Source organism: Agelaius tricolor, unplaced genomic scaffold, assembly GCF_023055355.1.
Source record: "Agelaius tricolor isolate 1412-34295 unplaced genomic scaffold, bAgeTri1.0.p SCAF_1, whole genome shotgun sequence".
NCBI lineage: Eukaryota > Metazoa > Chordata > Aves > Passeriformes > Icteridae > Agelaius > Agelaius tricolor.
In genome coordinates, this window is record NW_027269261.1 from 50,322,513 (window position 1) to 50,340,220 (window position 17,708).

The following is a 17,708-nucleotide window of genomic DNA, read 5'->3' on the forward strand; positions in this document are numbered from 1 at the left end:
CAGAAGCTCTAAGAGAAACTTTTATTCACCACATGCCCCACTCCGATCCAGTTGTTTCAACAATAAGAGCTGTGGATACCATAAGAGTTAAAAATGTGTTCTAAATTAAAATGTTCAAAAAGAAATCTATCTAAGCCAAATGTTGAACGGAAAGACAAAGGAGTCTTTGCATAGGGGGAAAATACCCATGGGAAAAAATTGCAGTCAGTGTTAAACACTAGTTACATTCTTGTCTGAAATCTCCTCCGAGGGTTGCTGACTGTCACAGAGTTTACTGTGACACACACAGATAAAGCCATATCTTGTCATGTATGCTGGTCAAAAGCTGTGCATTTCAAAAGGAATTGATGTCTGAGAGCTTGTTGTTATTTCTCATCAGGGCTTTTGCCACTTACCTTGCTCTGTGCTTTTGAGGCACTCGGTGGGGCAGTGCACTTGTGGAATGAACTTGTTGCTCACCAGCTGTCCCTTGTGTGTTTCTCCAGGGTTCATGACATACATCGTTGAGCCACTCTTTGAGAGGTGGGCCCAGTTTACAGGCAACACTCCCCTATCTGAAAACATGCTAAACCATCTCAGGAGGAACAAGGCCAAGTGGAGAAGTTTGCTCCACAAGCAACACAGCAGTAGTAGGAGCAACGACCACTCAGGCCAAGTGACTGGCAGCCAGGAACAGACTTTAAATGAAGAAGAGACTCCTTAGTGGCAGCTTTGCACTTTTCCTTCTAGCACTGCTATCTCCGTCTTGGTCATAGCAGCAAAAAAGGTCCCGAGGAGCTGGAGCCTGTTGTCAACACCGTGCAAAGGCAAGAAATGGCAGAGCTCTAAGGGTCCTCATGAACATGCCCATGGTTCTGCTGGGTTTCTTTCTGATCTTCATGTTCCTCTCCCCTCTCTCCATTCTGCGCATGCCTGATGCCATTAATCACTCCTGATCCTGACCTGCCCCAACGCGGAGTCCCAGCCAGCAGCCAGGAAGCCAGGCCAGCTGCCATGAAGCGGGAGGATTGCTGAGAGAACAAGGCACTCTTGGTGATCTTTTCATTTACCACAAGTCATATTGTGACATATGTATATAGGCCCAGAGCGCCACACCCTCTCTAGGCTGGCAGCTGGGCTGCACATGAAACCACCAGCATCTCCAGCATCCAGAGGACATGGACTGAGCAGGACAGTGCTCACAGAGGGCAGAGAGTTGGGTTGTTTTAGTGGTTAAAAACCTTTTTAACTTTTGTATTCTGTGCACTAAACAACAGATCTCTAAACCTTGGACTGAAGTTACTCTCCGTATACACACCTTCAGTGTAACAAGGCTTGTTTTGGTAATCATTTTTATGCCACTTTGGATAAAAGACGGGCATCTTCTCATTGCAAGGAACAGTATTCCCTCGCAGCCGAAAGGGAAGGTGTAGTACAGTCTAAACCTTTGAAACACAAACAGATCTATCTTTTGAGTACTGTTTCAAGTTACCTGTTTATATTCATATGTGTACATTTTCTGTAAATAGAAAGCGCTACTGATTCCCATGCCAAAATACTGGAGTACTGTGGGATGATTGCTACCTGTAAAAACATTGGCACTGTGAACAGAATACTGTTAGTTTTAATACAAGAGAAAGCATTTGTAAATATGGTATAGAGTTTATTAATATACACCATTGTTTGTGGATAAAAGCCTTAACTTCTAGCATCCTTCATCTTCTGATAGCTGCCAAAATCATACGATTACAAGATAAGATTCTGAACTGCCTTTCCACTATCCAAGGTGTATCAAAGGTCATTAAGGAATGAAGTCTGGCAGGATAACTTCTTGAAAACTTCAAACATTCCATATGGGTCCGTGTTGTTAATCCATGGCACCTTGCACATTCGATCTAGGCAAATGTTTCACAGCGCCTGAAGTTTAAAGTTCAAAAAAACCCCCAGACCCCACAGCAACGCCACATGATTTGACAGTTCAGCATGATTACCATTTATTCAAACGTGTGAATTTTTACTAAATAGCTTAGTCATCTACAAAGCACGGCATTAGTTATGGAGTTCGGTTGTTTTCTTGAGAGATGTTGCAGTGTAGCTGATTTTTTCCCCACATGCCCTCCTTAGATAGTCAGCATCAAAATGCATTTGTATTTTTCTTTTAATTAAAAGAATACTTCAACTGACTTTTAGATTAGTCTCAGTCAATGAAGGAAAAAAAGGTGTTGTAGTCAGACTACTAATAATCCTCTTAGCTATCATAGTGGCTGAAGAATTTTCTATGATCTCATCTTTGTGAAAGATACTTGGCCTTAACTATGCCATAAACAACCTCAGTTCTGAAAGTTTTTATTAAACTTTCCTGAAGTTTCTACCATTTCAGTGAGATTGTATTCTCAGACACTAACTGCGTTGCACCAAAGGGATTGTCCCCTGCTCCTCTGCCCCCAGAAAGAATAACTGCACTCATGTGAAGTGCAGCGTTGTTGTGAACCCCCCGTACATCAAATCTGTACAGCTGCTTTCCAAAAGAACGAGTAGGTGTGGCCAGGTGGTCGCATTTGGGTAGTCATGTTGAGATGTGAAGACATTGAAGAGGCCAACAAAGAAAGAGCTTTTCAAGTTGGTGTTTGAGAAGCATGAGAAAGATGTTTACTCACAGAAGTGCAAGGGAAAATATAATACATTTTTCTCAATTACACGGGATATTGACTTGATGAGAGAAGGTTCATGCTCATAAGGTGACTAATGTGTTTAGAGGAAAATAAAAAGTATGAGTTTTAGTGAAGGATTATTTACTCCACTAATTCTTTGTAAAAAAGAGAAAAGAGGCTGAAAGCCAGTGAAGTAAAAAGGGCAGTTTGTGTGCAATGAGCACACAAAGCGCTCCAGCGATGTTTTTTCTGCCCCTCCACTGTTATGTAAGGTACAACCAATAGAAAACCTCCTTCTTCCTCCCACTAATCTAAATGAGATTCATATAATAGAAGGACCACAGCAAGCAAAGGGCACTCAAGAGAGTTGTAGTAGAATTAAATTGTTTCTAACTACAGGACATAAATGTCTTCTTAAGCACATGAGGGTGGTGGGGGTGGAAGCACCACCACTTTGCAGCTTTTTAGGTGTACCTTTCCTTCTGACAGATGTAGGACAATTATTAGGACATTATGTGAGCGATGTAATGTGCTGCTTAGAAGCACTTAAGTCCATACAAAAGAATCTAATTTCCCATGTTTTATCTTTTTAGTAAGAAATGGAAGCCCTTTGCCATCTAGCTCAAAGAATTTTTTTGAAATGTTCTGAAATTTAGTTAAACTCAGCATCTCTAGCAGCATAAAAAGTTCTCAGAAACATTGTCGAGCTGTTTCTGAAGAGCTTCCAGAAAATAGGTCCACAGGAAGGCTTGGGTACAAATCAAATTTTGTTACAGCCACATTAAATCCAAGCCCTTTTCTATAAGTGGAACCTACAGGTTCCATTACAAGTTTGCTCTTACCATGTTAAAACTTTCCAAATTTAAAAAGCTCTTCTGAAAATTATCAGGCCCTTACAAACTAGTAAGGGCCAAAATTATTACGGGGCATTTTGGTGCACTGAGCGTACCTGCTAGATTTCAATCACCTTGTGTAATGAAACAGTGCTTGAAAGAGGTTCAGGGTGGCCCCAGCAACACTTATGTACTTGTGAGCCAAACCCATTGCACAGGTTTGGGCCTGGGCCAGTTTGCTTCAGGTGCTCCAGACAGAAGTGCTGAGAAAGGGTAGGCTCTGGCAGCAGCTGCCTGGCAGCCCGATTCCCTGGGGTCTGTAATGCAAAATGCAGCCATCTGATTTCCCGTAGAAACCCTAACTGGTACAGCCAATCCCACAGCACCAGTGCTTAGCACATGCAGTTGTGACACATGTGTGGTATGCTCTGGTTTGGAGGGCATTTCTGCACTGGGGTTTCTCCCCAGTGTGCCAACAGGCTGCTGATGCACAGAATAGAAAAGCTATGCAGATAACACAGATTTTGGTGGTGTCAGCCCTATCAGCCACTTTACAGAAGGCCCTTGTAAATAATTTTTCCTTCCCACCGGGCCAGTGTAGGTGAAAGATTTTGAAGTTTTCAAACTGAGTTAAGGTTTTCATATCTAGAAAGAGGAAAAAAGCTGTTAAAAGCAGGATGTTAAAATGGTTTTATGCCCCACAAATGAGATTAAAATCTAGCTCCTCTAAATGAAGATTTCATATCATCTAAGAGGCAAAATTTTGTATAACTAACAATAATAAATTATAATAAGTGAAAGTCTTAGGCTGGTTAAACTAATGCATATGTATGCATTGTCATTAAGTAAAGATTTTACCTGCCTTCGTGTTTGTAAGTGTCAATGGTTCAGCCACCAGTCAAATGGGGAATAAAACAGCTATTGACAACGTGTACCTTTGGAATACAAGGAACAAAGACAGGAGTAGCTGAGATTAAGTAGAGCCTATGGAGGAAAAGAAAAAAAACCACATGATCTGCAGTTGTGTCTAACTTAATCTACAACACAGGTCAATTAGTTTTGTATAAACTTGGTTTTCATGAAGAAAACCAAAACCTCCCCAGCGATTAATGAGAAAGCTGTAAATGAGAGAAGGCTGTTGTTACACTGCATAGTGATCTCACCAGCTTTTGTAATCTGGAGTTTCAATTTCTGTTAAAGTTTCCATCAAATTAGACACAGAAGGCACACTTAGCCCTTCCAAATGAATTGTCCTCAGAAAGGAAAAACTCAAGTAGTCACAATTGTATTTTCAGGTACCAGACAGTGTACTAGCCATAATTTATTGCCTTATATTTTAAGTCACTAATCTGAGTTGTCCATAAAGTATGCCCATTCCCCTCCTGATGTCACCATGATCCCTGTGGCCCATAAAAATCAATAATTAAATTTTAATTAAAACCCTACAAATCCAAAAAAAAAGCCATCCCAAAACACAGAACAAAAACACAAGGCAAGCTTCATGCCATGAATATGTATTCAAATTACTTTGATTGGTGCAAACTGTTGCTCTTTGTTTCTATAATCCATCCAATATTTTAGGTACATAAACTTTTAAGTGCAGACCATAAGCTTGACACGGATGTAAAATATATTCTGCTTATCTTTGAATTCAAGATTGTATATGTCACGTTTATTGTAAAGCATTTTATATATACATAGTCGCATATCTTATACAACTCTATGGGCCAAACACTGGTCCCCCCAACTTCACTGGGACCAAGAATCAGCCCCCATATGTGCGTATATATGCCATATGCATCATTCTGAAAGGAAGCACTAGATTGTGTGAAAATGCTGTGACTGCTATGCAGTGATGCCAAGAGACTTAACTGTATCTTTTTTAACATACTGCTGTAAGTATTCATCATGTCGAAGAATGACAGCTAATAAAAAGAAAAAGTGAAGTGTTCCAAGTTCTTTGGTAAAGCCAGTTGATTGAAGGATCTCCTTTGTTTGCAGAAGACATTCTGGTTTGACAAGGCAGCAAAAATCCCACTGCCTCCATTCTCTCACTGCCTCTCCTTTCTACCAACAGAATAATCACTTTCCTAGTGTGCTGTTTCTGAGAAGAACTCTTCTCTAAATTTCCCCTTAGACTTGATGTATGAATATAAATGGAGTTCCCAGCAAGGAAAGCATTTCCATGTAATTTTCCTAAGCATGTAGTAGAAGGATTTTCAAACCCCAGGGAAAATGCTACCCTGGTTAAGTATTTGAAGGAGTTTTCCTTAAACTATTGTTTCAGTTCCAGTAATGAGTTCTCCTTAGGATCATTGGTCAGTTTTAATCTCCATTTTCTCATTTCTCTTTCAGACCATGTTCTTTATATGTGCAACATGACAAGAGCTTTTGAAGTTTAATTAAAAATACGAGAAGTATTGATGTTCTACACTGATAAGTATTTCTAAGTGAGAAATACTTGTCATCACTGATGGGTATCACTGCAGGGACTCTTCATGACTCTGACACATTTCTAAAGCCAGAATTCATTTTTATCTCAAAGTGCTCAGCAACAATACTCCCATAGTTCGTGCCATGCAAATACTACAATTGAACAAAATACAGGAGCTGGATATATATTTTGTTTCAGTGCTATTTAGCCAACATGTTAAAATTAAGCTTTTCTAAAAAAAAATCCACCCTTCAGTATCACAGTAAGTGTTTTCCTCTGTCCCCCAGATGCAAGCAGAACTGAAAAATTGATTTTAGAATGAAGCCCCTTAGAGATCTGTCCTATATAGGGTTGGAGTTGTGATGGTTTCTCCAGGAGTCTTCTACACAGTCACCATTGGAAAACCACTCTGTTTTCCATAACAGATTTAACAGTTATTTTCAAGTACAGCCAAATCAATACATCTTCCCACTCTGCACAGGCACTGTTTGGATGGATGCTGATGTTTCATGGTTCAAAACGAAAAATGCAGACCAGCAAGTTGAAATGCATCAATGAACAGCAAAAGAAAAATTAATTATATGACAATATTTTTGTCCTGGCCAAATACTTAATTATGGTTTATAGTTCAGGTGGAAAATCTTGGAAATATATCTATTCAACAAGAGAAGAAACAATGTAATATGAGTGTGACAATCAATTATGTGACAGACACTCCTTTTCGCTAAAGGTGAGGAAGGCAGGGTCTCTCCAATGTCCAATCCTCTTCTAGATAAAATGAGTGCTATTACAAAATACTCTGGTTTTACCAACAAAGCAGGTTTGTGGTGTCCCCAGTTCTACACCTCTCAATCTTTCACTGATGTTGTGTACAGTAGAGTCTCAAACAGCTGTTTAGGGACTGACAGCAAATGAATCACAGGTTAGACAAGAGTTTAAAGTCGCTCTACCAGTAAAACCAGTGGATCATTTCACTGCATCCTGGGTTAGTTGGGCTCTTAGGCAGAGTTGAACACCGTGCAACACATTAATCCATGACAACTGGATTTTGCTACCAGCAGCAGCACTTCCTAAAAGCTACCTTGGCCATGCAGACCTAAGACACAAGGAAGTATTGCAGCAGCAGATTAATTTTATGTCAGATTTTATAGTAATATAATTTAGAGAGAAGATTTGAATCCTGTACCCTACAGAGCTCTAAATATATTGTACTACTAGATTAGGAAGGGGATCTGGGTGTCTTAAGAAGTTGTAACTAAAATGGAGTATTAGAATTCATACAAACAGAGGAGTTGTCCTATTATTTCCAGCACTCCTACCACCTAAAGATAAATTCAGTTTGTATACCAATCATCCCCCTCTAGAACGTGCAAGTACAAGAGTGGGAAGTGCAAAGGGTGGCAAAATGCAATTTGAATCATGAAAAGCCTCCAGGAGGGAGAGAGAGAGGAAAAAATACTGTAGTTTCATTAGTATCACCTATAAAAAACCAGAACATTTGGGCAGACTGAGAGCTTCTGCATTCCCCAAATCAAAGCTTAGGTAAGCAAAGTGCAGCAGTACATATGGAAGTTGCTGCCATAAGAATATATTAACCTTTAACCACATAGAAAAGCTTAAAAGATTTAACATTTATATGAAACAAAAAGGGAATTCCTGGTTACAAATAAATATTACTAAAACCATAATCCTGAAGAAAATACACTTTAATACTTAAATCCACCATTAGTTTAAAATGATGCTTTCCTGACCTACTCATGCTACTCAGCAGCTGTTACATTCCAAATCCAGATTTTCCATTTGTATGTGTAGAGGATTCCTATGAGCTTAGCTCATACATAAGCATATTTATGAAAGAAATATAGCTACCAAGAACAAAAACCTGGTGCTACACTTACACATGTATTTGATGCCCAGCCTCGTTTCTATAACCAGACCTACCAACACCTGCAGATATTCTCAGGGGTTAGTCCACGTTAGGCAACCAAAATGCAAAGAAAATAGGAAGTACTGAACATATGGTAGATTCAAGGGCAGATTGAGAAACTATTGTCCCAAAGATCACTTGTTTGTATCTGCCATGCTTTGTGTTGGGTAAATATATTTCAAGTCAACTTCTAGAAGGAGGAGAAAAAATAGATACATTAGTATCCTCAGCTGAGAGACCAAAACATGAGTGGAATTACTTTGTTTAAAAAAATGTACTGTTTTGCTGGGATGAGGTTCCATGTAGATGACAACTAGTTTGAGGCATCACCATTGCCCTTTGTGGTACAACATTTATGTGGCACATTTATTTCCCTCAGCGCATCAGGAAAGTTACTGCCACCAGCTCCACCATTTCTGCATGGACCATTAAGGAGTGGCCCCTTGCACTTTGGTGCTTTGAAGTCTCTTTTATTCAGTGCTAGGGCTGAATTAATATGCACACAGATGTGCATGGTAAGTGCCCCAGTTCCCACATGAAAAGGAAATCTTCCTCAACAATGCCACTGCCTGAAGACTGCCTATATAAAGGTAGATATTAAACAAATCAAGAAACATAAATAAGATTTGGGATGGGTACATCAGCTACTCAAAATGGCTAAGTGACATTGGCACATTGGCTTTAGGTACATAAAGGTGTGTACTAAAGTTTTAACAGAGAAAACACACTTCCTTCATTTAACTCCATTGTAGTTACAAAGATAAAACAGAAATTATGTTACCTGATGGGATTCATGAATCAAAGTGAAAAAACTTGGATAAGAAGCTGTGCAGTTGATTTCCTTTTGCACTTTATCCTCACAAATCCTCTATGCTTGGTCTATCAGGAGTCCTGTTTGGAGACAAGTAAAACTGGTTATCAAGCCTCATTTTTACCTTCTTGGAGGTCTTGCCCTCATCCCCTCCCCTCCCCTCCATATCTAATTATGGTCAGCTTCTTCAAAACACCAACTAATCACAAGCAACACAAAAAATAATTTGATTTGGGAAATGATGGTATCTATTATGATTCCAAACATAATTGGAATTCATAAGTTACGTTATTTTGAAGAGCAATGTGATTTCCCCCTCCCTCTCAAGAGAAGCAGAGAAGTCTTTCTTCTCTGAGATGCTCTGGATTTAGCTGGAAGATAGAAAGATCAGAAACTGCAGGATATCTCATGCAAGAGAGCTACAGCAAGAAGCTCACAGCTCACTCAGAGAATGCAGCAAGTAAATAAAATTCTTGCGAGCCTTCGCAGTCAGCCAGACATGAGAGGGGCCCAAGAGACTTTGCTGCAACTCAGAAAGGTATTGAGTTAAGTGGAAGCAAAGACTTGCATGCAAGGTCACAACCCCTTTTTTATTTTCTGTCTTCCTTGATGATTTCTATGGTCTCCCTAGATAAAACTGTGGAGGTTTTATTGTAATAAAGCCTGTCTTTTTGATTTCAAGAGAAACAGCTTCTTGAGGCTCAGACCTGATTCAATTCCCATCCCACTTTTTATTAAGCATACTTTACAATAGTATTAAATATTTTCTCTTTTTTTAAAGAGTATTTCAGTTTTCCAGTTTTAAGAAAGAACAGTCAATGATATTACTATTAATGTTTGCTTAGGGTGAAGCATAGGAAAAGTCTGGACTTCAGCTGCCTTTTACCAAGTCCTTCACTTGCCTAAGACCTAAACATGTCACAATATAATCCTGTGTGACCAATAGCCTCCATTTTTTCTGAACAGTTTTTTCTGAACAGTTCGACTACTTAGGCCTTTATGTTGACAGGCTTTGAAATACAAACCACCAACAAAATTATCTGGCATTTTGATTATGACAACTCAAGTGATGCTGTATGAGAAATGCTAAATAGAGGTGTAGTTTATTTATTTTTACTGTGGTTACACTTTGGAGTGCTCTAGTTATGGATCAGGAACTGCACAAGGAACACCATGCTGCTCCCATGACAAGTTGTTATAATAGAAATAATTTAATAACAGAGTCATGTTAGAGGTCAAGAAGCAAATCATCACAGATCCTGAAGAGAGCAACATGTGAAAGGACAGCTTTTACTTCAATGATAAAAGAGCACAACTTCTATGGTTTTGTGGAAAAAGTGAATTGATGACCTCCAGGCACCTTAAAAAAATCTGGACATGTTGCTAGGGGTTTGGGGTCCCATTTTGTTTTGTTTTTTTCCTTTTGAGTTTATTCCTTCACCAACCCAACTGCAATTCTTTCCAATACTTCAGTGTCATTAATTTAAAGGGAGAGCTTACATCATCACTTGAGTTACTTGACAGCTTGAAGTTTTGCCTGTGGGTGTTACATTGCTCTCAGGGACATCTTATATAATAATGCAGATGTCATTTTTCAGCTGGCATGGCACATCTACAAGCTTCAATTTTACTGAGATTCGTGATGGAATGAAGTCTTCTTAAATATCTGAATATTGGCAAAGAGTTTCCACCTTCAAGAGCAGCACAAGTTACTCTGTGAAACTAAGAGGACTTTAAATGTAAAACAAATATAGTAAGAGCTGTTCTCTTTCTGAGACAACCTATGATAAATACACTAGAAAATAAACATATGAGGAAGGAAGGCACCGTTGTCAAAAAGGGACAATTGTTTCATCCTGTAGTTGGGTCACTGTCAAACCAGCACTGGGCTCTACTACAGAGAAGAAATAAAGTCACCACTTCCCACTGTGGATGTCATGCTCATTATTGAAATGCACTCTCATTTAAATTATTTTAGTTCTCACTTCCTACAACTGGCTAGTATTAAAATTTCTCTCTGACATAGAAAGAAGCTTTTAGCACTTTTTTTAATCTTCGTGCATTCACTGACAAATAAGTCACTGCAAACAGATTTTCTGTTTCTGAAATAATACAGTGTGAATGAAACAGCTTTATAGTTTTTCAACTGACTGTACTAGAATGTACTTTCCTTCTGAAGACCTAACCTGCTATGGCATTATCATTGTGGCTTTTTGCCATCATTCACATCTTCATTATTTCTCTCTATGTAATTTCTAGTTTTAATTATCCACAAATTTTATCACTTATTTCATTACTAAAAATATGAAACAGCATCAGCCCAGTACCATTCTCTGTAATCTTTAGTAGAAATACTTCCTTTCAGTGATTACTATTATCTGCCAGCTAATCAGTTCTACATCCATTTAACATCTACTTTTGTGGGTAATAAAAATGTTGTATTCTAATTTACACTCTTCTATTGCAGCTACTTTTGTTAAAGATGATTTAAAACATCTATTTTACAATAAGTCACAAGAGATCAATCCCATATTTCCAACTGTGCAAAAGGATACCATTGTACAGGGTATTTTTGCCTAGAATTGATACATGCCAATCGACCTATAGTCATATGTCTTACCCCACTTTTCTTAAAAAGAAAACTTAGATGACACAATTTTCTGAATTTCTGTATTACTGTAAAGCTCATTCAAAGTAAATATAAAGGGCCAGATATGTCTGACAGCCAGCTTCTTTAGAATTTGCAGATTTAAATTGCTTAGCCATCTGCAGTTCTAAGTTTTTTGTTCTAGTAAGCAGAGTTTAACTTATTCCTCCATCAAATAATTACTTCACTGGTAATTAGTGATCCTGAGTTTTTTCCTCAGTAAATACATTCCACTTTTCCTAAAATCTATGCAATTCCTAAGTGACACTTTTACTCATATTAAAGCAATGGAACAGCAACAACTTCCAAATAAAAGCACCAGGGCCCATTACCAGGTGTGATGTTCACCATCCTCAACCTGTATTAGGTCAGCTATTCACCGCTATTGTTCTCGGTCAAGATCTGGCCAAGTACCATTTTCATAACAGCTTCTAAGTCTTGACTGTGAGACCTGTATGCTGAAGGATGACAAAGGACTTAGTCCTGTGGTCAAGATCCCCCACAACTTTTATTATGCTAGAGAATAGGAAAAAGGGGGTACATGGAAGAAAAATACTGTGATTTGGTACAGATGTGTAGAAATAGCACAAGTGTCTCTGGGTTCCCCAGGCAACTACCAGCTTTGAGCACTGTTACCAAGCTCTTCTCCTAGCAACAGCTCCGACAGCTCACAAGGCACGAAGCAGGATCTCACAAATTCTGTTTATTTTGCTCGCCTTATGTCAATGTTTCTTCAATATATTCTTTCATTTGTGAACTAAAAAACCTAATTTAACATCAAAAATCAGTTCAGCGACGAGCTAGGTTATACTTATTTGGTATAAGTCTCACTAGCAGCTGCATTGTTCTGATATACTAAATACAAAGTATACTCTTCAAATTGCAAGAAAAGGCTATGCCACTACTGAAAAATAATAAATGGCCTGGGGATTTGCTAGAAGTCCTGAAAAAGCAGACTCCTCAGAAATGTAACTAGTAAAGCCTTAATATAATTCTTGCACATGCAGACAGTGAATATGAGAGGAATAGACAGAAGAAGCAAACACAAATGGATGAAAAATACTGGAGTGGTCAAATGAGCAGATAGGAACAGGAGGTGTTGATAAAACTCATATCTCACTTGAGTCAAACCAAAGTGCATCTTCAAACTACCTGTTTTTACTATCACAAAATACTGAGCTGAATATTATTTTCCCACTGTACATGCTGGTAAGGAACTCCCCACTTAATAAATTAACACCAAGAACATTGAGTTTGTCCTCCCTTCAGAAACACTTCCATACAAGCAAAGAAAGAGTTTAAAAAAAGCCTGGTTTATCAAGCCTGCCCCAGTAGATGACAGTCAAACATGGTATGCAAGTCAAGCAAAAACACCTGCTAGAAAATGATGACAAAAATACCAGACAGACAAAATTGAGTAAGAAACAACAGAATACACATTAAAAACCCCCAATATTCCAAAGGACAGCAGCCCCTCACTTCAGCAGTAGAACACACAACCTCTGATATTACAGTTATTCCTACAGTTCCCATTATAGAAAAAAACAGGACAAATACTTACAGCTGTAAACTGTAAGGTAAGAATGCATCTAACAGCCATGAGGCAAAAATAACACAGGGAAAAAACTAAAACTAAGCTTACTTTAAATTTCTTCCTACTGCTCCTTTATGCCAGCAGCTGTTGCTCAGTGGCAACTGCCTCCCAGCAAACACAGCTGCTGTGTTATGGCACGAGAACTATAAAGTGAAACAGAGAAGTGGGAACAATCAATCTGGTTTAACTTTTCCAACTAAACAAAATGTTGGCTACCAAAGAGAAAGCACAGACAGGAAGAATGAAGTGGACACTTCAAAGATTGACACCACTAAAGGTTAAAATTTGCCCAGCTCTGCAAACATCCCCATACCCAGCTTTATGGATACACCTAAACTGGTTCAAGTCACTTTGTACATGTGAGGAGCAAAGAATGCATATGTTTACAGAAGAGCAGTATAGTGTTTCATCTGAAAGAAAAAAAAAGTGAATCTCTATGCCCTATTGTCACTTTGACTTTTAATCAGTAAAAAGCAGCATATTTTCACTAAGCTAGAAGTTATGTATGTACTGGACCACAAAGAGCAATCTCCAATGGTCATTTTACGTGGGATAAAGAGAATATTTTTTCAGAAAAAAAATTACTGCCAGGTCAAGCTCTTCTCTAACTCACCACATAAAATTTTCAGCCTGTTCTCCCAGAAAATGAAGTAGCAGTTTTATTTTGTGAAGAGAATAAATGTGCCAGGTGTTGACTTTTTACTAATCCAAGTGCACATAAATACAGTTCATCATAATGCTAATAAGATAGAATCATCTACCCCTACAATTTAGTGTATATCACTATAAAAATAAAAAGATAAAGGGATTAAAATTTTGTTGTGAGACTTTATGCTGACAAAGCAGAATTTCTTTTAGTTGAAGACTTGCAACATAGACCCGGTGTGATACTGCTCTCTTGTGGTTAAACCCATGCAGTTTATCTGTAAAATGTAAAAACTATTTGTATCAATTATTTTAAAAGATATTCAAATGTCTTTTAATCTAAGACATTTTTAGCTGATCAGAAGTTTGAAGCAATCACTGCCAACTCCACCCCTGCAGACTTTACTGCCATGTCTCTGTTACCTAAAGAGAGAATTTAGACTGCTGCTTTTGCTTCTGTGTCCCATTGAAATCAAATGCCTAAAATTAGCCTTAAACAAAAGGTCAGAATACATCCATCCCAAAAACAATGGAAGTCTGAACACTCTTCCTAAGATACATAAATAATTTGCTTTTAAGGCCTACTTTAGCTTTCCAGGCTGGATGAAAATGTAAGCAGAAATGAAAATGTAAGGAGGTCTAGAAACACAGCTGGAACAAAAGCACCATGCTGTTGTTCTTTCAGTGTGCAAAAAAAAAAAAAATTCAAATTTACACTGCAGAAGGAAAGGTCCTGATGACAGGATTATTGGGGAAAATAATGAATACCAAAAGAAGGGCCTTTTGATTATTATAATCAAAATTTGTAAATAATCCAGCCAAATAATACTGACATGTGCCAAATTTCTCTGAAGTAGGAGGACAGCTGTCATCTTTAGCCTTTACTCACAATACAAGTTTTAGATATTGTGAAAACTAGCACCACAATTCAGGACTGAGTTCCTAAACAAAGTGTTTCAAGGCATAACTATGGAGAATGGTGTACATTGCTCTAAATCACTGAAACATCTACAAAGAGCAATCCCCACATTGAGATAGAACTGATGTGGAGGGATAGAATGTAAGAGAATAGTGCAGAAGGTAGTCTCACCCCTGAGGAGTTGCAGCTGTACTAATCACCAAAGATTAGGAACAGGCCTGCCCTTAATAGGCCACAGCTGTGTCCAATAAGGAGATGAGTGCTACAAAAGAGTGGGTTAGCTGGGTGAGGAGAGAGTTGGAGCTTGTTGGTTGTGCTGTGAAGAGAGCTGGAGTTTTTTGTCTGTACTGAGAAGAAGAGGGAGTCAGTGCTGCGAGGTGCTGCCCTTGAGAAATCACCAAGAAGGTATGGGAGCCTTTGAAATATGATGACAACAAACTGATACCTGGGAAATGCCACTAGTGACCAGCTGCTAGCTGGATGTAACTCTATGCACCAACACTCTCTTGGCCCAGCTGTCCAACCAGGTTTTCACAGTGCATCTGTACAAGGCACGACAGGCCAGTTTCTCCAGGAGAATGCTGTGGGAAACTGTCAAAGGCTTTAGTAAAAGTCCCCAATTAGCCAAGATTGATGATAAATGATGGAAAGTGACTCTGTGAGCATTTCCACCAGCTCCCTCAGTACCCTTGAGTGGATCCCATCTGGCCTCATAAACTTGTGAGTGTCCAAGTGTGGCATCAAGTCACTGGCCATTTCCCCTTCAATTATGGGGGCTTCATTTCACTCTCTGTCACTGTCTTCCAGCTTGGGGGGCTGGGTACCTGGGGAACAAGTGGTCTAGCTGTTAAAGGATGAGAGAAGGAAGGCATTAAGTACCTCGGTCTCTTTTCAGGTCCTTTGTCACTATGTTTCTCCCCATACCCAAAAAATGATGAAGCTTCTTCTTGGCCTCCCTGTCATTACTAATGTATTTAGAGAAACATTTTTTTACTGCAGTAGTCAGACTAAGTTTTAGTTGGGCTTTGACTATTGTAATTTTCTCCTGGAGTTGCCTCACAAGATTATTGTAGTCCTCCTGCATTGCCTGCCCCTTCTTCCAAAGGTCAGAGGCCAAAGCTCTTCGTCCAGCCAGACAGGTCTTCCCCACCTCCACAGAAATCACCTCCTACTCTGCCAGTAGCATTTTCTTCTTGAAGAATGTCATCTTTCCTGGACTCCTTTGCCTTCTGGGACTGTCCCCCAAGAGATTCACTCAGTCTCCTAGACAAGCCAAAATCTGTCTTGCAGAAGTCCAGGATAGCAGAACTATTGACTCCCCTTCTTACTTCTCTGAGTGCGCTGGGATTACTGTGCCCAAGATGTCTCCAACCATCCCATGACACAGCAGTCCTTCTTTGTTTGCACACAATATGCACAGCAGGGCATCTTCCTTGCTGTAAACTACTCAATTTCACACAAACATGCAACAATGCCCTAAAATACAGTACACAATTAATAAAATACTCAGATAAACCTGGAAGATAATACAGATGTAGCTGAAGTCAGCATCACGATGAAAAATGTATTGGTAAACAACATTGGGGTCTGAGAACCTGGTAGAGGAATCAGGATGATAAATATCTCCCAGGTACCTAGAACCACCAGCAAACAAATTTAAGAAAAAGGGGGAATAACATTTTGCAGCTGCCCTTCCTTAACACTGGGACATCATGTTTGGAAGTCCTTCTATTCTCTTTCTGGAATTTTAATGGATCAATTTTGGCAAGCTTTGGTCCCTGCACTTGATGGCATGCCATGCCTTTTGATGGCTTTCAGTATGGCGAAGATTGATTTTTTTTTTTATAGTATCCATGCCATGTCCCTCATATCTTCCCCTCAAAGTGCTGTCTTTCTCCTTGATTTTTTCCCCTGCTTTTGCAACATCTGTCAGGTTAGTTTTGGCATCTTTTGGTCCTTTGCACTGCACCTGATTTTCTCTCAGACCACTTTCTTGTAGCCACTAAAACTCCTGATTTTTTTTCTTTTTCCTTCAATTGTATTTCATTTGATCATATCTCTTTTTTAGTTGGTTCAATAGCCTTGCCTGCAGAACTTCCTTTCCCCAAGGTATCTGATCACTGACTCAAGGCTAACTTGTCTAGTAGGTTCCCTTTGTCATTTTGGCTTTGGCAAGAACCCTATATATAATTTTACTATTCAGGTGGAACTAAAGAACAATGTCATTAATTGCTAACAAGAATTGACTGAGTTCAGTTAATACTGTTGGATACTCTCTGCTCTATCTTCATCCAAAAACTCTGTACCTCCATGTACAGAGATAATATTGATCAATTAAATATATATTAATATAATAATTAATACACATCAAATTATATATTAATTGTCCCTCAGTGAGTATTTGGATAGGTTTGGTATATTATAGGAATATGTCAGCAGTGGTATTCTGACAATAATTGTCAGGTAATTGTATTATTAAGTCTTCCTGTAATGGGAAGCTCACTGATAGAGAACGCAAATCTTTTAGGATCTCCTAAATGTTTTTAAAGGACTGCATTTAAAGGTCTACTTTTCCTTCTAGCCCTTTTACACAAAATATGTGAAACATTTACTCATTTCAATTTTTTACCTGGAAAACTGGATACCATATACATACTTTTTAATTCTTTCAAGTAGAAAAACAAAACTGACTTTCATTCCAGCAACCACCTCAGCACCTCCTGAAGGAAGACATCCTGCCCAAAAATTCACTGGGAGTGGTAGGAGAGCAAGTTTTTCCGACGTCTTCAGTGACAAGTAGGCACAACCTTTCACAAGATCGTGCCAGCAGACCAATAGAGCACTCGTGTTCCTGAGCCTCCTCCTCCTTTCCCAGATCAATAGCAGAACTCTTGATTTGCATTGTGACTGGGCAATTCGGTCAGGGACCTTATGTAAACAAGGGCATTTGTAGGAAAAACATGGAATGGATTCTAGGTGGGCACAGGAAGCAGGAATGGTTCCCAGTTGTTGATACAGAAGTTTTAGTCAAAGAAAATAAGATGACAAAGCCACATTTCCATCAGCTCTGAAAAGGGAGAAAAATCTCTGCAACGAGTGATAGAGCTTTTCATTACTAACTTTTACTAAGCTTTCCAACTTCTTGGTATTAAAAACTGTCAGATGTTACCAGATACAACCCACAGACTTCTTTACATCTGGAATAAAGAATCTGTTCTTGTAACACATGTAGGTGGGGGGAAAAAAAAAATCACATGGTCAACTACTT

At 38.9% G+C, this 17,708-nt stretch overlaps 1 protein-coding gene across 4 annotated transcripts in view; it reads left to right on the plus strand.

The window, feature by feature from the left end:
- The window catches only part of PDE7B (phosphodiesterase 7B), a 170,405-nt gene extending 164,987 nt beyond the window's left edge, over positions 1-5,418 (plus strand). For all 4 annotated transcript variants that reach the window (XM_071433490.1, XM_071433483.1, XM_071433498.1 and 1 more), the window contains one exon: positions 486-5,418. In XM_071433490.1, coding sequence (XP_071289591.1) covers positions 486-703 — 218 coding nt within the window. In that variant the 3' untranslated portion in view covers positions 704-5,418. The remainder of the gene's footprint in view (positions 1-485) is intronic.
- The last annotated feature ends 12,290 nt before the right edge of the window (positions 5,419-17,708 follow it).